This window comes from Perognathus longimembris, chromosome 4 (assembly GCF_023159225.1).
Source record: "Perognathus longimembris pacificus isolate PPM17 chromosome 4, ASM2315922v1, whole genome shotgun sequence".
Taxonomy (NCBI): domain Eukaryota; kingdom Metazoa; phylum Chordata; class Mammalia; order Rodentia; family Heteromyidae; genus Perognathus; species Perognathus longimembris.
The window spans coordinates 29,825,738-29,848,689 of NC_063164.1; the positions used below are offsets into that span (position 1 = coordinate 29,825,738).

General features: G+C 37.6%; 1 protein-coding gene across 3 annotated transcripts in view; it reads right to left on the reverse strand.

Annotated features, from left to right (window-relative positions):
• The window catches only part of Spats2l (spermatogenesis associated serine rich 2 like), a 160,152-nt gene that overhangs the window by 45,921 nt on the left and 91,279 nt on the right, over window positions 1-22,952 (reverse strand). For all 3 annotated transcript variants that reach the window (XM_048345014.1, XM_048345013.1, XM_048345015.1), the window contains 3 exons: window positions 13,400-13,508; window positions 10,329-10,378; window positions 7,706-7,952 (listed from right to left, as the gene is read on the reverse strand). In XM_048345014.1, coding sequence (XP_048200971.1) covers window positions 7,706-7,952; window positions 10,329-10,378; window positions 13,400-13,508 — 406 coding nt within the window. The remainder of the gene's footprint in view (window positions 1-7,705; window positions 7,953-10,328; window positions 10,379-13,399; window positions 13,509-22,952) is intronic.

Consider the following 22,952-nt stretch of genomic DNA (forward strand, 5'->3'; position numbering starts at 1 on the left):
GTCAATAAACAAACTCTCTTAGATGGACGGTACAGAACAATAGTCTAGCGATGAACCCCCAAGAAAACTCTACATTTACTGTTCACTTTGACTTGCAGGTTTCATTATTCTCCCATCTCTGCATGACAGGACAATTAACAGTCATCCACAGAAACAAATAATTTTGGAACAGAGAGTCAGACAGATAGGATCACTCAGATATAATGTTATTTCTGCCTTTTCATAATTTATCATATACAGATAGATTTTATTATTTTTCCCCAAATCCTATGAAACTTGAGCAACCCCAAGGGCATTAAAGTTAGTGACATTGTGAATGGAAATAAATCTTACAGTTTTGTTTATACTGTCTTGCAACATCTCATATTATTTAATGCCTTTATATGTATTTTATATTAAAAGGTTATAGATAGTAACAATGGATTAAGCTGTCAAGGGCACATACAAATATGTTAACAAAGAAAGTACCCTAACTGGTGCTGGCTAAAAAATCAAACGTCTTTTTAAAATTTAATTTTATTGTCAAAGTGATATACAGAGGGGTTACAGTTATATATGTATGGTAGTGAGTACATTTCTTTTTTTTTTTTTTTTTTTTTTTTTTTTTGTGAGTACATTTCTTGTCAAACTTGTTACCCCCTCCCTCATTTTTCTTCCATACTCTCCCCCCTTTCCCTACCCTTCCCAAGATGTACAATTCATTTCCAACATATTGCCTTGTGAATATCGCTATTGGACTGGTTTACCTGTTGTCCTTTGTCTCACCATTTTTTTGTGTCACTTCCCTTTTCTAACTCAGATAAACGTATATACAATACCCGAGGTACCAAAATCAAATACAATAAGAGGGAATATACCCATAGGAAAAAAAAGAAAGAAAGAAAAAGTACATTAAAAACAATCACAATGGGCTGGGAATATGGCCTAGGGGCAAGAGTGCTTGCCTCATATACATGAAGCCTGGGTTCAATTCCCCAGCACCACATATATAGAAAACGGCCAGAAGTGGCACTGTGGCTCAAGTGGCACAGTGCTAGCCTTGAACTTAAAGAAGTCAGGGACAGTGCTCAGGCCCTGAGTCCAAAGCCCAGGACTGGTAAACAACAACAACAAAAAAACAACAAAAAAACTCACTGCCTTACATATGAAACTGTAAGCCCTCTGTACATCACTTTGACAATAAATAAAGTAAAAAAAACCAATCACAACAAAGAAAAACCTCATTTGTTGAACGCCTTTTGATATTTGTATGGATGGTTATTCTATTTTAATTAAGCCCATTTGTAACTGAAGTTAACATTTCAGAATGCCATTATAAGGTGTGAATGGAAATTGGCAGTCACAGAATTCATAATGAGCAGTCTTTGCTAGACAGTTGTAAAAGTGGTTGTGAATGAGAGAAAGAAGGAAGTGGCTTGCGGGCTTTACAAAGAAGCCCCTGAGAGTTGCTATGTGGTCAAATCTTCTGGTGACTACCTCCCATGTGTATCTCAGTCTGTTTCTCCTTTATCATACTTGGACAAAGGAAGCAGAGTCCTGAGCAGTTGAAAAGGAAAAGGACTCTCCCAAAACGATCTGCATAGTTGAGACACAGTGCTACTTAAAGCAGAGATTGAGGCTAATCAACACACATCTATAAATGAGAATTAAGGCCAAGAATTTAGAGGCTAAAATAATAATTCAAGCGGAGTAAACAAAATGAACATAAGCTTTAAAACAACCTAAAGATGTATGCTCATATAACAGTACTTAATGTCAGCTATATATTTATGTTAATAAAGAACATCTTTACTTAAAAAGAAACACCTCAGCAAATCCAATGATTTTAATGATAAGGGTTCTGCCTAGGTGCTGATAATGTTGAAATGAAATGTTGGGTGTTGTGGCTGTCATAACTGAAGTGCCTGGCTATCCAAGCTTACGTGTACCCTTGCCAGATGCTTATGTCACAGATAGCCTCACTTGACGTCACTGCTCATGCCTCCTTCATGTATTCCTACATGCTTCTTTCATATTTATCATCGTCTATAATTATCCTGGCAGCTTAGCTGCATTCTGGCTTATTATCTACTGCTTTTCTCAACAACAACAACAATAACAAACCTTTATCATCTTACTCCTTGCAGGTGGAAGAATACCTGACATGGATTAGATGCTTAAAAAAATTTTCTCAGAGGGAGAATCAGTGACGTGAAGGTTTATTATGTGCCAGATGCTATGCTAGTTACTTTATGTACCACCTTTACTACCCACCCAAATCTTGCAAAAACAGTCATGGTTTCTGTTTTGCAGATGAGAAAAATGAGACAGAGTTGTATACCTACTAAGTGCCTATCTACTAAGACTCAAAGCCAAACATGTCTCCTGTTAAACAACCTCACTGTTGGTCCCATTATATGGTGCCCAGTGGAGAGCTGGTCCTGCTAAAATCCTAGAATATATAAAAGTTGTTTTTACTGTTTAAAAGTTCTTAGGCTAGCTGCTTTGTGTCTACTGATCATTGGTTCAATATGAGACTCAGAGAAGCGGGGGAGATTATCGTGGTGCTCCTCTAGCCAATTGCATCTACTTGGAAACATATTTGGAAATCCCGTGGTAATCTCAAGCTAAAAATAAGAGCCTACGCAGTGGAGGGGTGTTTTCATTTTTGTTGCTGCAGAAAGCATCAATGAGAAAAAGCAACCAATATTCTAAAATAATAGTACCCTCTCCTCTCTGTTTGGTTTACTTCATAGTGAAAATGAGCATTTCTGTGTCTTATAAAGGGCAAGTGGTCGGACTATTCATGATCTCTAATAAAGGGAGGACTGTGAGGTCCAGTTTGTAGAGGTCAGGAAACACAGCAAAGAGCCTTTATTTGAAACAGGGAATTGGGAAAGACCTGGCTTCCCAGCATGCCTTAAAGTTGTGAGGATATAAAGGCTAGCTGCTGGGGCTGGCCAGAGGTGTTGATAGTTTATCTTAGGAAAGCTGTTGGTAGCTTATGATTCTGTTCCTTTTCCATTCAGTGGGAACTAGGTCCAGTGGGAGACAATAGAAAATCTGATTCCTATTCTGGTTTAAATGGAGACAAGCACCTATACATTTTTAGCACGATGAGCTTCATGAAACATAGAACAGAAGGAATAATTGGGAAAATTGGACTCTAAGATGTGTTAGGCACAGCTAGATGGGAGCCTTAGGGAAAATGTATTATCTCTGGCTCTACATTTTGGTTAAGAATAAAGTCTTGATCTACTTGCCTGACATAGTATTTGACAACAATACAATTTTTTTTTAAAAAAAAAACAAGATGGTTTTGATTGCATTATATAAAAGAACTAATTGAAACTGTTATTAAAATTCTGAAATATAGAAAAAAGAACTGCTTTCAGGCTTAAAACATACTCGGGAACTTCTAAGATGTATGCTGACATACAGCATTGTCCCACTTGACAGTGCTATATATACAGCCCAAAATGATGGTAGTTTGGGTGGTTATTTTTCATGTAGGAAGTCACACTAACACCCCTGAGCCACCTGCATACATCTTAAAGCTAACTTTTCCCCTACCAGAATAATGATTCTGCTTAAGACATTTAAAAAGAGAGATCCTGAATGTCAAGGTGTTATAAAAAGATAAAGTACGCATCGCAAGTGCCCACACCCTCCTGCCCAGTGGGGCAATTCAGGGCAGGCTGTAGGGAGCCAGTTTCATTACTGGAGAGCTTGATAAATACTCCAAAATTAGTAGCCTGGAGATTTTTTTCAGGGTCATATTGCAAATCGACTCAAGTATAGAATATCAGTATATAGCCTTGTTACTATTTTTTCTAATTTTTCAATTATATATAAGGAATTAGAGAGCTCATGATTTTAGTAGTAACTCCTCATTGTGTGCATGGACCTAAGTCAGGATTTTGCCAACCACAGAGAATTAAGAAGGAGAGTTATCCTGCTGGGGCTAGTGGCTCACACCTGTAATCCTAGCTACTCAGGAGGCTAAGATCTGAGGATTGTGGTTCAAAGCCTGCCTGTCAGGAAAGTCCATGAGACTCTTATCTCCAATTAACTAAAAAAGCCAGAAGTTGAGCTGTGGCTCAAACGGTAGAGGGCTAGTGTTGAGTAGAAAAGCTCAGGGACAGCAGGTAGACCCTGAGTTCAAGCCCCGGGACCAACATAAAAATGAAGATAACAAGGAAGAAAAAGATGATGTTAATTATGAAGATGAAGAACTGCAATCTCTCTGTACATCACTTTGACAATAAAGAAATGAATAAAAATTTAAAAAGACAAATACAAAGAGGAATAGGAATAGGAAGAGAAGGAATAACTGTCCCTTGGATTCCTAACCTGTAAGGCACTGCGTCTTCAGTTCCAAGGTGAAGAGACAAGATTTAGGATGTTGCTTATATTCCCCACTTCCATCCTTCTACTCAACATAGGAGGCAGTTTCTTGGCCCTAATACTCATCTATGACTTGTCTATTAGGGTTTCAAAATTTCTTGATAGATTGAACGAGCATTTAAAAAGTCATTTCACAGTTCTGACATTAACTTCCCGATGAACCTTTATTATCTTTTGGTAGTACAACATAAATTACTTATAAACTCATTTTTAAGTTTATGATCATTACATGTGGGCTGAAAATAAGGTTAATGATCAACTCGGGGACTTCTCTTCCTTTTCCAAACATACCTAATAACCTTCCATTACCATCTTTTATTCTTCAACATGAAGATTTGTAACGAACTGAGGACATTAACAAATAATCGCTTTGTGTTAAACTTACAAAACCAAAGGGATATTGGGTTGTTCTTTGGGCAATCAAAAAGTCTTCCTAAATATAAATCAAAACAAGTTTGAGATCCCATCTCACCCCAGTAAGCTTGGCTGATACCAAGAATTTGAACAACAACAAAAGCTGGCAGAAATGTTAGGAAAAAGGAACCCTACTGCACTGTTGATGGGAATGTAAAGTAGTATGACCACTCTGGAAGGAGGTTTGGAGGTTACTCAAAAAACTAAACATAGAACTTCCCTATGACACAGCCATACCACTTCTGGGCATCTACCCAGAGCATTATGAGTCAGGATATGGTAAAGACACTTGCACATCCATGTTCAATGCTGCACTATTCACAAAAGCCAAGTTTCGGAAACAGCTTAGATACTCTACTATAGATGAGTGGATCAATAAAATGTGGGACATATACATAATGGAATTTTATGAATCCATTAGAAAGAATAAAATTATGTCATTTGCAGGGAAATGGATGGACCTAAAGCAAATCATGCTAAGTGAGGTAAGCCAAGCTCAGAGACACAAATGGCACATATATTCTCTCATATGTGGAGGCTAGATCTAAAATATAACTGGACATGATAACTTACACAGGACTCTAGGCATTCATACACAGTCAAACTAAAGGAGGAGAGTACTCTAAGAGTAGGAACCCAAAGGTATAACTTCTCTGAACATTTAAATTTTATTGAAACAAAGTCTAAGAAATTGAAACATGCATTTTTTGGGGGTGGTATTATTATTATTATTGGTGGTGGTGGTGCTTGTTTTTGCTTTTTTTGCTCTTTTCTTTTGGGGGAGTAAAAGGAGGTTCAGAAAGGGAGGGCTGAAGGACGAACAACAGAAATCATGCTATTCAGTATACACTATGGCAGGGATGGGAAAGGGAAACTAGGGGAAAGTAAAAGTAGGAGTGACCTTGTCCAAAAAAGGAAATGTACTCATTACCTGACTTATGAAATGGTCTAACCCCTCTGTACAATGCCTTAATAATAGCAATAAAATTTAAATTTAAAAAAAGAATTCTTCCTAGAAAGTATCATGTTTGGGTTTGCCCCTCACATAAAAACTCCCTGAGCCAGCATTTAGCTTTCATGGTAGCTTTCCACTGTGAGGTGAACTCCAATGTCATCTACTTGATAGAGCCACTGAAATTGCTTTAGGGAAGAAGGCATAAATTATAATGAAATAAACAAATTTATGAGCCAGGCTTTTAGTTTATGATTGATATCAAAATGGCAACTTGAATAATTCGATTTTGAAAGTAATTCATGCGCAAGCAATAACAAGTAAAGTTGGGTATCTGCCGCTCGATTACTTAATTTCTTTTTTTCTTGCCCTGACAATAAATCAAGACATTCTAAAAATTGTAGGCATAGTACAAAATGAATTAAAAAATTTTGTGTGTGTGTGGGGGGGGGAGGGATTTGATGAGTTACAATCATAGGAATATCTTGCACAACAAAATATTATACTGTTTTCTTGAACTTTCTCATGTCTACCTGGACAATTATGATTACTAAAAATATATGAGCCTAGAAAGTTTCATTATGGATTTCCAAGATATAGTCAGATTCACCTTCTGTGTAAATTAAGGGATGATAACGTCTATCACTTCATTAACAGTTTCTCACCAAGTGAGCCCCATAGCAGCCCCATAGCAATTCTTGTGTTAAAGCTGGCCCCTACACCCTATATCATTCCACATTTGTGACAGTTGTTCCCAGTACCCACACATACAAATATACTTATTGATTTTTCTTCACCCATCAAATATAAAGAAACAGTGTTCATACTATCCAGTTAAGAACTGTCTAACTTCTTTTAAGGGCTTAGAAGTTCCTTACAAGTGGGTATGACCATTTGGTCACTTTATAAGGACTTCTATTTTAGTCATTCCTGAAGTTCATATGTTTTTATTTAAAGTCTATTTCAGGGTTGGTTATATTTTATGTAAAGTTTAATTTACGATGTTATAAAAATGGCGCAGTGGGTCACACAGAACTGAAAACCATGGATCTCTCTGATTCCTGCACAGTGTGTGCTATGGTTTGGATGTGACTTCCAAAATACATGTGCTAGAAACTTAATCCCCAGTGTAATTTTGAGAAGTGAGACCTTTAAGAGGTGGTTAGATCCTAGGGTGCCACCCTCACAACCGGGTTGAAGTTGGTATCTCTGGGGTGTTTTTGCTACTTCATAGGCATATGATTTATAAATGGAGGGGAGAGTGTGGTCTCTTTCCTCCTTCCATTCATTCCCCATTTCTCCTCTAATCCTGGATTTCCTAGCCTCTAGAACCATGGGCCAAATAAACAGTTGCTTATAATTTACCATCAGTGGCATTCTAGTATAGCAAGAGCTTTGTCATTTCACGGAAAGGAAAGGGACACTAACAAATGATATACCCAAGGTCAAAAGATAAATTAAGAAGCTACTTTCTATAGATTAATTAATGTATGGCTTATAGCACAAATAATTAACATTCCAGATTCTAACACCCTGGATGTTCTATTACGTTATATAAAAATCAGCAGGAGTTAAAATAATTTGGCCTACCCTTTCTAGAAGAAAACATTTAATAATATTTCCTTCTGTTACCAATTACCTTTCCTTTATTTCAGGCAAAACCCAGCAAAGGTATCTATGATGAATCTCTCTAAACTAGTGTTTCCCATTTGCCTGAAGATTCTGACATGGACTACAACTAGAGGGGCTTTTTAGGGGGAAAAAGAATCCTGTGACTTAGGTGCTAGGCTAGACCGAATACTTCTCCTTGGCCCTGTTGCACTGTAGATCCACAGCCCAATGTTAGCAAATCAGAGCCACCTTTCACTTCCACAGTATCACCAGCAACAACCACGGCCCAGTGAGCTCTATCTGTGCTGCCTTCCTCCCATGCTTGCCTAAGGACTGACTGACCTGTGACACCACGAAATGCCTTTGTTGGTTCCTCCAGTATGGAGATCTTTCTCTCACGAGGGGCAAGGCCTGGTTTTTCATTGGCAGAGTCCGTGGATGAACTGTCCTTCTCACAGCCATTGACATGGCCATTCTGCATCTGGGGTGCCTGCTGCTGCAGGGGCCCTGTCTCAGGCCTTTCCCCCTTTTCTTTAGCATCTTTGTTGTTCTGATGCTGCTTGGATTTGCTCCTTTTCCTTTTATTGTTCTGCAAAAGAGAAACAAATGAGAGAATAATGCTGCTCAGCTCACGCCCTTGAACAGAAGGTGAATCTGAAAATAAAGATTTTTGTTGTTATTGTTGTTGTTCCTGGCTCTTTTAATAACATCTTTACATCTTTATTAAGCACTCAAATTAACTTAGATATTTTCTTTATATGGTACACTGCCCAAACTTTCACCTCAGAAGGAAACGAAAAGATTCCTTTAAAAGGAAGAACACCAGAAATGGCTTCAATAGCAAAGACAATGAGCAACTTGAGACCAAAGTATGAATGATAATACAGTCACATCTTGTGAATGTTAACAGCCCTGAAAGAACTTAGATTCAGGATTCAGAAATAGCTCCAACTCTTAAAGCGGTTACCGGTGATGGTGGCCAGGTGGGCGTGGAGTTTTCATCATCTGAGGATCAAAAGTAGGCAGGCAAAAGGAGGACAGGGCAAGAAGGCTCTTAAAGTCCAAGTTGGATATCTCACACAAGCGCTAACCAAGCAGAACGTTGCTGGAATTGCTCCCTTATCCCTAAAGTCCCCAGGCATCTACAGTACCCACAATCAGCCCCAACCCTTAAGCTGAAGCAGACAATAGCTATAGGGAGTGCCAAACTGATCCTGGATATGGGGCATTCATGCAGCTGGATTTCTGAACCTCTGGGCTACTAGTTGAACAGCAATACAAGACTTCCTTTTATTCACTTTGAAATAGCACAACCCTATGGTTTCTACAACAGAAACTTTAGACCCCATTTTCAAACTATGCCTGCATTTTATCTCTTTCCTCAAACATCTTGGTAGTAAACATATAACACTATGTAGGAAATGAAGAACATGTTGCTCCTAAGTATGTCATACTGACTTTGGTTTTGTATCGACTTGGTATTCAACGTTCATAACTGCTGACCCTAGCCAATCAACAGACACCTGACTACCTACGGAATCTGTGAGTATCAGCTAAATGGCAGCTTGGCTTTGTACTTCTTCCCTAGGAAAGAAAGGGAAAGAAATCATTTCCTTGTTTTCCCTCTACTCTCTGCTCAGTTTCTTTTCCTTTGAGCCCTCAATCATGCCTTGCTAAGGGTCCTCCTGGTAAGTGATACATATCCTTAGGTGCAGGAAAAAGGGGCACCTAGTGGCTTCTGGTTTTCAAGCACCTACATGCAGGTAGGGAATCATTGCCCTCCTCAGCCTCTAAGAGAGAGGTTGAGTAGATACTTGGGTCTCCAGCTGCCAATGACTCCTTTATTTTTCACATCAGAGAAAATTAAAACCCAAAGCACACATCTGAACAATTTCCATGTAAAGATAAATACTGCCTTTCAATCACTTGCAAATCATCCTCATCTCATGCAGAAACCTGGGAAGCTATGATTTAAAGATAAGCAGAGATTGACAGAGATGGTAGCATACAATGTGGAAAAGAAAAATCCCCTAATTCTTCCTATTCCATGTGATACTAGGAGAAGGAAAAAGAGCAAAGGAAGATTCCAGTGAGTTCAGTAATCTTGGGGTTGTATGAAAGTAATACTGTTTTTTTTTTTTAGGGTTTTTTTGTTTTGTTTTGTTTTTTAATCTGCTCTACTGGCCTGTGATCTTCCTCTTCAATGGGGAAAGTGTGGGCCAGTATCTTACATTCTGGAAGAACCACACCACAGGGCTTTGCTGGGTTACTGTGGAGATGGGCAGGTCAGTGGCTGAAAAGAACAGCAGAATTTGCTAGTGAGTGTACAGGCTTACTATGTATTGCTCTGGAGTCAAGACCTCTTTATGACTAGAGGAGAAATCAGACAGTGTAATTTATTGGGAACAGAGTAAAATCTCTTTCTCTGCGCTCCCAGGGAGCACCATGACAGTGTTCAAGAAGATCCCATGCTCACTTTTGCTTTTAAAGCATTTTCTTCTTCTTTTATTAAAGCTCGACTTTAGAGTTCAGCAAAAAAGTATCTCAAAACAGCCTTGGACAGATTACTTCAGTTGAAAAAAAAGTGAAAAGATATTCAGAGCTTTTCAAGTTATCTTTAAAATACTCCTTAATTTTTTTCCTGTTGTACTATGGGATATATTTGGGCAAGGTAATGTCTTGAATGTTTAGAATTCTCAGGCTGAGCTCCTCTTAATACTTACAGAGAAACACAACTCGGGCACTTCTTCAACTTACCTGGTGGTTAAAAACACTGAAGAGAAAATAAGAGTATTAGGAATGAACGTAGCTGGTAATTTAAGAAAGACATGAATTTGAAAGCTCTATGGGTGTTACATATTAATGAACTGGAAAGAAGTATGAAATTGGCAGCTTTGTAAAAATGGTAACAGCTATGAAGGTTTTATTGAATATGTTATTAATTTACAATCAACATTAATCTTACCTTCTTTTTTCCTGTCATATTCCATTCTTTTAGAACTTGAATTGCACTGCCTAGATAAAGATAAATACTCTTCAATAAATATCCATAAAATAAAATAACACACAAACACTACAATACATCTCTTTTCATCTTGGTAGCAATTTTTTTTGGGGGGGGAGACTTTTTCATTGTGTTGATACATTCTGCCTTAATAAAAATGCCTATTCATTCCTTATTTCCCAGATTTTCATTTAATTCACAGCACAAACATGATTTTATCAAAATATTAAGCTCTGACACATGAAGATTGCTTTTATTTTATGACTATATTGTCTTAGGGGAAAAGAACTACACCATGAGAATTTTCTGAGCTTCATTGGCATAGAATTAAAACGGTTCTATTCAATCAACGAATAAAACTACCTAAAATCTTTGACACCAAATATGTGATTCTTAACATTATTAACCATGGGACTCATAGCTTTCTGTGTGGTCATTGCTTCTCTCTTTTTTTTTTTTTTCCTGCTCTTGCTCTTCATGTTCCTAGGCTTGCAAGAGAGTAAGGACACCAGAGCCTGTGATGTTGGTTTCTCTCTCTTGACCATGGAGATGGATGCTCTGTGGTCTTTACAAGGCATCCAAAATGAACCAATAGGACTCATTAAATGTCCACTGGGTCCCAGGTTATGCATGGACCTGAAGGAGAAATCTGATCCAATGAAATTAGAATTTTTTTTATTTTTACTTTTTGTTGGTCATGTGGCTTGAACTCTGGGCCTGGGAGCTATCCCTGAGCTCTTCAGTGTAAGGCTCTACCACTTGAGCCATAGCACCACTTAGAAAACATTTTTAAAAATTTTATTGTTAGGGTGATATACAGAGGAGTTAGTTACATATGTAAGCTAGTGAGTACATTTCTTGTCAAACTTGTTATCTCCTTCCTCATTTTTCTAGGAAACATTTTAAAAGACATGTTTCATCATTGGTCAGCCACAATCAATGTTCTCACATAGTCCAACAGACTTCATCTATTCCAACAGTGCTGGGGTAATTTCCATAGAAAGTTAGAGGTATCAGTTGTTTTTATATAAACAGATACTTATTAAAGACAGTGGCTCTTAAAATGTATTCTTGTAGCAATCAGAAGCATTCTTAAAAGATCCCATTAGAGTAATAACACTCTACAAAGTGCTGGCTAAACAAACATAAACTTCAGGTTAGTTTTTTCAACAAACTCCAAATTAGTAGGGTCCCGATTATTGAGTCTGCTGTCACCGACAGATAAGCAGAGAGCTACATTGCTAATGTTTAGACAGGCTAATTTATTCCTATCTCTTCAAAGTTTCCAATTCAGTGCCCCCTGTTAGACTTGTTTGAGTTGCATACAGTTGAAATAATAAGACTGTACCTAAGAATAAGCTGTAATTCAGACTCCTAATGACTGGGTTGGTCCTTCTCTTAATTTTCCCAGAGAACTAATGTTTCCTAGCATTTTCCTGTGGAAGAACTAAAGGGAATCACTTTCATGAGATTTCTTACTAAGTCACTCCAGAGTTGACCATTAGAGCCATTCTTAGTTTTAGTTAAATACCATTCATTTTCATTAGGAGAGCATGAATTGCTTATTGCTTCTGCAATGGCTATATTCACTTAGTCTTCTAATTTTTGTAATTTGGCATACATTCTATCTGCAACCTGGACAGTATATTTATATAGTATTTCTGAAGAAGAAACTTTCATATTTATGGAGGATTGTAAAACATTATTACATTTGAGTTACACTCAAGCTTTTTAAGCAATTCAGAATGAAGTGTCTTCAATATACCTCATAAATGAGTCCTAGTAAATATTTTTTTACTCTCACAGGAGAACACAGTGAGAAAAGTTACATGTGGGAGATTTGCCTGCAGGTCTTTTTTGAGTGATAATCATTTCATCTAATTAGGACCCTATACCTAGAATGCCAATATCAGAATGTGAATATGTTGCTTGGTTCCAGGATCTTGCCCTGAAATGTAATTATACTTGTAGAAACTCAAGGAAGTTATTCTATTTGTAACAAAATCACAACGTCAAATAAATATGAATAGGGTACAACTGAAAAATGTGCTGACGGGTGGAGGGTGGATCTTCTCTTATCTTATTTGTCAGATAATGTCTAACAGTCCACTATTTACAAAACAGAAACAAATAGCAGAAAAAGAAGACATTTCTAAGGAGAGGCAAGAAATCTTTGTTTAAAACCAAAATGTGTTTTGTTTGTTTATGGGAAGAATATTTCTCCATAATTTACAAAACAAAAAGTAAGCTTAACACTGCAAGCATATAGGATAAACATATTCCTGTGACTTTAGAGTCTATAATATCCCTGGTGATGGACTGTTGGAAACAACAAACAAAATTTTACAAAGTAAAATGCTTTACAGGCAGTTAAGATGACTTGATATCTGATTACTTAAGTAGTCTAAAAATCCTAAACTAAGGACATTGAAGAATAAACTAGTCTATTTAGACTAAACATTCAGTTCAACAATTTTAGTCACAATGCTAAGCAGAATTATGCTGGTGGAAGAGGTGAGAAGGTATTCCAGTGTAGCAACCAACTTAATTGTCCTCCATGTATAAGATACATCTAACAGAAAACTGGACTTACTTCATTAATGAAGGAATTATAATTTCTAAATTCTATTCTTATTGAGTATGTCTATGTATTTTTAAAACAGTACTCTTTTTTTTGTTTCTGTTGGTTGTGGGGCTTGAACTCTGGGCCTGTGTGCTGTCCCTGAGCTTTTCAGCTCAAGGATAGAGCTCTACTGCTGAGTCACACCACCTCTTTTGGTTTTCTGGTGGTTAATCGGAGATAAGAGTCTCACAGATTTTCCTGCCCAGGCTGGCTTTGAACCGAGATCCTTAGATCTCAGCCTCATGAGTAGCTAGGATTACAGGCATGAGCCACCGGCACCTGGCTCCGAGTACATTTTTAGGGGAAGTAAAATGTAGAAACTAATATTCAGTGCATTAAGGACAATAATGTAGAACATATGGTATATTTAGTTCCAATATTTTCATCTTCAGGAGTTATGTATACTCACCATCCACGAAGGCTTGCACAGCTCTATCCACATTAAAATCAAACTGTTGTAGCACCAGGACAATTTCATTATTGCTTTTGTTGGGAACAACGGATCTAACTGCATAGATCTATGAAAAGAAAAAAAAAGGTAAAAGAAAAATCAACACTTCAAATAATTTTACAACTAGGAATCACCCCGCTGGCTAGAAAGGTCTAGAAAAGCCAACTAATCTATCTTCTTACCAGCAAGCATACTCCAGGCATTTCAGACCAGTGAACATTCATCTTAGTAATCACCATGATACTCACTGTATTTGTGGACACGCTTGTACAGAGAGCACCTTGTTAGGCACGTAGGAACATGGGTGAAAAGCCAACTCCAGTGTGGAATCTGCCCTCCCCCCAGGGTGAAATGCATACAAGATATGCTTTTAGTGAGGACACAGGATCTTTTTCTGTCTCCAGCCTCCTTTCTACTGGCTCAGGGGGTATCTTTAGAAAACTTACAGAAATAGCTTCATGCTTCAGTCACACAGTGGTAACAGTCACACTCCATTAATGTTTATCAAGATAGGACAATATGGATTGCTGTTTTTTTGAAGTAGTGTTTTTTTATTTTGTTTAAATTTTATTGTAAGGGTGATGTACAGAGGGGTTACAGTTTTTTTTTCTGAAATACAAAAAAAATGTTCTCACTTTTCCAAAAATCAACCTTCAAGAATAGTAAAAAGCAAGGAGCTGAGGATTGTGTAGGAGTTAAGGATTTCGGTAGATGCAAGCTTATTATACTCAATCTTTAAGGACCTTATATGCATTTTAATCAACAGCATGTAGTTCTTTCTTGTTGCTTATCTGAATTAATTGGTCTTTTTCTTATGATTATTACAGAATGCTCTATTGTAGAAGAAACAAGATCATTCCATTTTCTACCAAAAGGATTTCTATATTAACAACCATTAGAGTACTGCCTGGTGCAGAGGTTAAGTGACTATTAAAACACTGTGCAATCTTTCTATGGTTTCATTGTGACCAGTAAGTTTTAGGGTAAATGCAGTTTGTTATAATCACAGTCATGCAATTTGGATTAAAGCCACATGGTATATATAATGTGACACTATTAGCCATAACATTTAACTGAACAGTACAGCCCATTTCTTAATTATGTTATGAAATAGGCAGTCTATTCCATATAGACCTGTATCTAAGAATATTTAGGTTATAATAAGAAAACAGCACAAGCTATGAGCACATGACTTACGGAGGTGCTGACACAATTATTGATTAGAAAGTTGGTTCCAAATCCTGACATTTCTAAATGCTAAATGTTGAAGTTTTACTGAGGACTCCAATGCAACAGTAATTTGTATATATGTGACTCAAAAATCCCTTGATATTTTCCCATTTTATGGCTATTGGGATTTTATTTTTTAGTGTCCATTAAAAAAAAGTAACTCTTTAAAAACCTAGGTTTTTTTCTTGCTTGTTCACTATTCCCTCTTAACACAACCCAAGTCAGTGAATATTACTTATTCATTCAGACAGGGTTTGTTTGTGGAGTTCAGCATGTCCTTGAACATATAATCCTGTCTCAACTTTCTAAGTGCTAGGATTACCTGTATGTATGACCAGGTCTAGCCAGTGAGTACTTTTTAAACATCTGTTGTATTATAAGGCATGGAACTTGTCAGAACACAGAAACTTGAGAGAAATATATACATTGATTGATTGACACAATTACTATATCTTTATTAACTGAAATGACTTTATAGCTATTCTCTGATGTGGAGGATAAGTGAGAAGAGATAGGTAGGGGGAAGCATTTTGAGAAGAAGGAATCTGGTGAGAAGAGGCATAGTAAGAAAGGAGTAGCTGGAGGTGAAGACGGAGGGAGGTACAGGATAAGGTTTTTAAAGTACAGAGGAAGAAGGACAAAGGCAGGAATCAGATCAGATGCTACAAGGCTGTGCAAATAGTACAGGCCTTTGTGAGCAACCTTCAACTATCCCTTTGCTGCCTGGCCCTTTCTCCTTCATTCTTTATATTAGTTAGAAAGAAAGGTTTGCTTTTTCATTCTCCTTTTTCAAATAATTTAAGAGAAACCAAAATGGGGGAAAAATTAATGCAAAACTAAAAATCTTGCATCTAGCCTAGAAAGGTCATTAACAGTTGAATAATAATTTTCCTCACAGTTACTAGTGTATTTGATATATACATATATATATATAAATTATATGTTACCCTCCTAATAACTTCTAAATAAAGTCCTAGCAATTCCAGGCACTGTAGTTTGACTCATATGTAATTTTCTAATAATTACTATCATTATTATAATATCAAGCATGCACTTATAAATACAACTTAGTTATTAATTACATTGATGGTATTATTGTTACATTAGGGCAATGTTTTCAACCCACATATACAGCTGTGTCAACAGTAAAAATCAGTAAAATGGAATAATCATAAAAATAATTGTTCTCCCTGCTTCTTGTCCCTCTCCTGTAAAACAAATAATATTTTACTACCGTAAGGCAGAAACAAAATAAAAACTGCTTGGAGAGAAACTTCCTTTTTAAGATGCTTACACTACTCTTCCTATTCTTTAAACAGAAACAAAAACCACACAACCCTTGGCGCCCAGGTGCTGAAAATGTGTTCTATCTTTGTCATCTTTTGTGTCCTTACTCTGGAAATGGTCAATAACCAAGTTCTGATACACAATCTAATATCAAACTTGGACACAATTCCCAGAGGATGATAATTAAGACAGGTATGTCAAATTTTACAGAAATTAGGAAAGAGAAGGAAAAACAAATTAGCTTCTGTCAATTCTTGGATACTCTACAATAACATTATATATTAGCAAATTTGGGGGGCTAAACTATATTTCTGCTTTGACCACGAGCTTTGCTACTGTGGAGACAACACTACTGTCTTCCAACCTTGTTATTTATAAATTCACTCCATTTCTTTTCCGATGGAAAGTTACTTTGAGAAGGTTGGAGTGATTGCATGGGCTGATAAGTGCAAATAAGCATGCCGGAAGCTCTTTGTGTCAACCTAGAATTGAGCAGGACCATAAGGGTTTAAACATTTAAAGCTGAGAGAGACTGCATTATGAAGTAGTACTAAATACAGGGTGTGGATGGCCAAACCAGTAATACGGTGAGTTTGTGCTCACAGCTGTTTCTGCATTGGAAAATGCAGTTCCTGAGAACCAGAGATCTAGGAGGAATAGATCAATTAATGTGTGACTAATTGTAGTCTGCATACAGACAACTCATAAAACTCATGCCCACAGTGGCTGTTTTCCAGAGGCTGTTTCTAATGCTGATTCACACAGCCAAACCATCCTGGCCTGAGCCCAGGCTGGTATAGTGGCTGCTGCAACTTCACATCTAAGTCCCCTGCTGAAAGCTGCTGCAGTCTATTGGCTCTTCATATCAAAACTAGAGTGGTCCACAGGTGCCCACAGGCAGCCACTCAGACTGCTGAAGGACAATCAGAATCGTCGATTACTGGGTCAATTTACCAACTCTTTACTTTCCCAAGATTACGTTCCTTCGTTTTGTTTCTACTAATTTTTGAGTCAGGTTTGGTACATTGAATTTGCTCTTTAAAAATAGCAGGTTGTTTTGCGGCTATCTTCTGAGCATTTTCATTCTGGAGTTTTTAATCTGGCTCTGGTCCATTCTGCCTCAGCTTCCCCCACCGGGCATTGCTCCTATCTATTCTAACTGAGCAGCCTTTGGTGAAACTTTCATGGACACTGTCTGGTTTCAGTTCCCCTGTACCCGAGCTGCCTAGCTTAACAACTGTTAACAGGTTTCCTCCTTCATTCCTTCTGTGCATTTCCTGGGCCTTTTGTGATGACTGTTTATAGATATTTTTCCTTGCTTACTGATGAGTCACTTAAACTGTGTCTGAATTTCAAAAGTGATTCTCACCAAAGGTTTCAAGCCACCTACTCAGTTGTGAGGCCAGAAAAGACCCATCATTTTCAGACGGACACAAAACAAGGGGCTTTTTGATAAAAATTCCCTACTTCAACTATAAAGTACAAAATTGCCTTTGTACTGTGGAAGACTGGTTCTAAGGCCCTCAAATAGACTCATCTATCAATGCTCAAGAATCATACAGAAAATGGCACAGTATTTGCCAAAAACCTATGCACATCCCCTATATATCCCAAATCATTTCTAGATTACTTACAATATCAAGAAAAGTATAAACAGTTGTTATAACCTGTTATCTAAGAAATAAGTTATGCACATGTTCAATATAGGTGCAATCTTTTTCCTGAATACTTTTGTTGTTTGTTTTTGTCTTTGTTGCCAGTTCTGGGGCTTGAACTCAGGGCATGAACACTGTGCCTGGCTTCTTTTTGCTCAAGGCTAGCACTCTGCCGCTTGAGCCACAAGGCCACTTCCGGCTTTTTCTATATAAGTGGTGCTGAGGAATTGAACACAGGGCTTCATGTATACGAGGCAAGCACTCTTGCCACTAGGCCATATTCACAGCCCTCCTGAATACTTTTGAACCACAGTTTACTAAACCCATGCATGTGGACAATGTGAATACAGAGGACTCGATCATGATCATTTTACCTCTTTCTTAAGAATTTAATTATGTGGTAACATCTCTCCATTAACAGTTGGGCTCTGACCTGCTTTACTAAATGTCCTTCTTAACCTACCCCATCCCCTACAAGTGTTTTCAACTTCTTAGCCCCACCTCTATCTAGGCTTTTCCTTTGACCCCTGCCCAGGTTTTCCATTCCAGCTGAGGCACTGTGTACTCCCTGAAGTCCTTCCCAGGTCTTTCCTGCCAGAATGTCTCTGCCTCTACATATACAGCCCTTTATCAGTAGATGTCTGTCCTTTATATCCTAAGGATTTGTGTACATACATTGCCTAGGTGTCAGGCAACATGAAGACAGAATCCTATATCCTCTCTGTATATAGTCAGCAGGCCCATCCCAGCATGACTAGTCTGATGCACTCAGTAGACATTGAGTAACAGTGAGAAAATGCTGACTGTAGCTACAGCAGGCTACTTGATGTCAAAGAGACACTCCATCAACATGGGGGAACCACCCCATCAGGCTGCATCTCTCATTCATAGTCACAGGGATGGGGGTGTCAGCTGACTATGATGTAAGCATCATACAGGTATAGAAAACACAAATAGGTTATTTATATTTCAGTAAGAGATTGAAAGATTATGAGATTTAAAAATTCTTATTATTTTGCTTCTGTGTAATCAGGAAATTAGGGTATTTTAGGGGGAAATAAAAGCACAGTAACTGGCTATCGATCATGTCAAAGGTCAGCTTAGAAGACAGATACTGACTGGCTGAGTCCTCAGTAAGTGACTGGCACTGAGGACACAGAAAAGAGCCAGGTATAGTTCTGCCCTAAGGAGTCACAGCCTCGCAGTAGAGTCAGAAATGTCTGTAATAAAAGGATGTAATAAGTGCTGCACTGTCTTTATGAACAAGGTACTGCGCTACTACAGAGAAGGGAGCAATTAAGTTTGCCCAAGGAGTGGAGAATATTTTCTAGAGGGGAGAGCCAAATGTCATGAAAAGAGCATTAGAATTAAACAAGCCCATGTTCTAATCTTGGCTCTGATACATGCTAGCTCTGTGACCTTGGGTGAACTACTTAGATCTTTGAAACTTGGTTTCCCAGCTGTAAAATAAGGACAGTACTTGCCAGAGAGTCTGTAGAAAATGGGGAGAGATGATGCATGCAAAGTGGTTGACATAGAATTTGACATATATTAGCTACTCAATAAATTTTAAACAGAAAAAAGTGGCAACATTTAAAGCGAGCTATTAATTGAAGAAGGTATGCTCTAAAATTGTAAGAATATATAGCTAAGAACGTTGCTCTGGCTCCTTCTTGGAGAATGTCCTTCCTTCACAGTGTCACCTGAAGGACAACAGACCCAAGACATTCCCTAAGCTCTCCTCCCCTATAAGCTATTGGTACCATAAGGAAGTCCATTTTACACATATATACTTTTTCTCTCTCTTATTCTTTAAATATTTACTAAATGTTCAGGCATTGAATTTTTAGCTGGGTATAGCAGTAATAAGAGACATAATCACTACCAAACCTAGAGAGGGAAACAGATGTAAAAACATATACTAAGAATTAGTACACAGGGGCTGGGAATGTGGCTTAGTGGTAGAGTGGTTGCCTAGCATGCATGAATCCCTGGGTACAACTCCTCAGTTCCACATAAACAGAAAAGGCCAGAATTGGTGCTGTGGCTCAAGTGGTAGAGTGCTAGTCTTGAGCAAAAAGAAGCCAGCGACAGTGCTCAGGCCCAAGCCCCAGGACGGGCAAAAAAAAAGCACACAGATGCACCTTGACTTACAATAGTTTTACATCCCAACAAATCTATACAAAGTTAAAAATATTATAAGTCAAAAGTGTATTTAATACACTTAATTTACAAAACATCATAATGCCAGCTAGCCTATTATTTTAAATGTGTTCAGACCATTTATATTAATCTATAGTTGGAGAAATTAAATCAATACAAAGCCTATTTTATATCAACAAAGCAAGTAATTTTTGAATACTGTGCTGAAAATGAAAAAACAATCAAAATAGTTACAGCGATACTGTTTTCATAGCATTTTAAAGTTGAAAAATTGATAAGCCAGAAATGGTCTATAATTGTACTTCACATTATACAGGAAGCAATCCGAGTATACTAACACTGAGCCACAATGGTCAGGAAGGCAAAAGTAGACCAAACATACTCTGTGCCTCAGGAATCTCAACTATTCTACACAAAGAAGCCAGAGTGAGAATGAACAGGGGCTTACAGCTGCTTTGCTTGCTTCTTCCTTAACTTCTTAAAGTCACTTGATACCTTGCCATATCTGTCTAACTGCCTCTTTTTAAAATTTCTACTAAGTTGAGAGAGTTGTATTTTCTAAAGCAAATAAAAAGTGCTTGAAGGAACTATTAGCAGATAGGGCTAGAAATATGGATAACATTGACATCCAGCTGGCAATGAGGAATAAGGGAAGATTTTAAAGATTAAATCCAGTCACAGTGTGAATGAGAGATCAGGAAAAGGGAAGCCATGAGTCTTGCTCAAACATCTCTTAAAGAATTCATGTTCTCATAATTATTATTTATTTATGTGAGCATCCCCACTCACTCCTGAGTGACAAGGGACAAGTCTTTAAAACTGCGGGGTGTCAAACAATGGCTACCATTCAGTAGACAGATTTATATATGTCTGCCAAATGGCTGAATGACTGCATGGGTGAAAAGAAGCAAGAAATCTAGTAAATTGGTTATTGAAATGTTTCAGGTTTTTAATCCATTTTCAATGAATCTAGCATAATTTTCAGCATAATTTAGCATAAAAATCTCTATAATTGAACAGTATTTAAAAAGCTTAGAAGAGTTAAGTGTCCAAAATATATGGAAAGCCTCCTACATTCTGGGCATAGCATATGGCTGGTTCCAGCCTTAGCTTGCAATCTTGGAGGTAAGCTTGAGCCTCTTCCTACCCAAAATAAGGACAGCAATCAACAACCTTTTCCCACTAACAAGAACCACAGTTATTTATGGATTTTTCATTCTTGCATCTTTGAAAGGAGTTTTATAATCAGCTTTGGTCACATTTTTCAAATGTTGAACCATTCAGAGATGCCTTAGAAACAGCCCATCTGCATATGCTTGTGCTTTACTTGCTGGGCATTAACATTATCTATACATTGATGAAGGTAGTTCTCCTAGGAATCTTCTTTGGGAAGAAAATGCTCTTCAGGCATTACCTTTGCACACTGGTCAATTCCACAATGTATGTGCCTTTTCAAACATCTACTTCCTTCCAGCCTAAAGTATACATGAGTTACTGTTATAGTCTACTTTGTCATCAGGGGTAAGAATCAAAATTAACTTCAGGTGGGGGCACAACACCAGTATTTCAAAGAACATAATCTGAAGATGGGGAGAAACAAACTCTGCAGATTTCATAGAATCACAGGAAGCTTAAAGTAAAGGTATGTCTTAGAGATAGTCTAGTTGTGGCTTCCCCAGCTTGTTCATGAGCATCACTTGGGGACCTAACTAACATGGAGATTCAGACTCAGGGATTACAATGAAATCACCGAGATTCTGCATTCCCCCCCATTAAGTTGTACAATTAATTTCCAACATATTGTCTTGTGAGTATCACTGTTTCATTGGTTCACCCTCTGTCCTTTGTCTAACCATTTTAATGTCCCCCTTCCCTTTCCTAATTCAGATAAACATATATACCATAACAAGGGTACCAAAATAAAATACAGTAACAACAGGGGATAAACCATAGAAAAGAATATCAAAAGAAAAAAATTCACATAGTACATTAAAAATAACAACAATAATGAAAAACCTCTTGTTTCCCTATCTTGGAGTTCATTTCACTTAGCATCATATCATGTGATCATATACATATAGCTATTGAACTATTGTGATTTTCTGCTAGGACTATCCTAGACATATGCTAATTCTTACCAATGAGGAGAACCATAGAGTCTATATTTATTTGGGTCTGGCTCACTTCACTTAGTATGCTTTTTTCTAAGTTTTTTTTTTTTATTTCCTTACAAATGGGGCAATGCCATTCTTTCTTATGGAAGCATAGAATTCCATTGTGTATATATACCACATTTTCTTGATCCATTCATCTACTGAGGGGCATCTGGGCTAGGCTAGCTCTGAACTGCAATCTTCCTAGCCCTTCTGCATAGTTAAGATTTCAGTTATGCACCACTAAGCCCAACTTGTTGCTTGAGATGGTCTATTGCTAGCTTTTTGCCTAGGTTGACCTCAAATCCTGATCCTTTTGGTTCCTGCCTTATAAGTACCTGGGATTATGGGTTATGTCCCATCATGCTTGCCCCACACTCTTTAAAAATTAGCCTACTTTCCACATGAAAAAATTCCCCACCAGATATTTTGGGAGAGAATTGTAGCTATTCACTCATTCAAGCTAGACTTTATGAGGGAAAGTGAAGTGAGTCTGACACACTCTTTGCTCCAAATAGTAAGGAAAATAACGCAAAGTCAAATAACAACTAACTGGAGTCGGTCTGATAATAAAAAAAAAAATCCTCTCTGTAGCACACCTGTTCTCTATTCTTTCTTTCACTACTCTAGACAGTTTCCTTTATCTTTCACCCAGAAGCTGGGAACAGCCTCCTAATTGGATTTTCTGGCTTGGTTTCCTTGCTCTCTGATCCATCTTAAAACAATCACTAGACAATTTATCTCTCCAAAGTGCTTGAGCATGTTCGGTGATGGAGGGAAGTCACCAGCAGTGAGAAAAGAATTTGGAGAGAGGAGAGAGAAAGGAGATAAATTATGAAACAAGGCTCCCTGAGGAAAAAAGGGAAAATGGTATCCAATCCATGTGGCAAAGCAAAGTTTAGGAGGGAGGAGTGATTCTCCTTCCTCTCTCTCAGCAAGAAAAAGAAGATAGGAGAATGGAAAGACATAATACAATTTTGAGATTGTGAAAAGGAAAATTTATGGAAACCATTCCTATGAGTG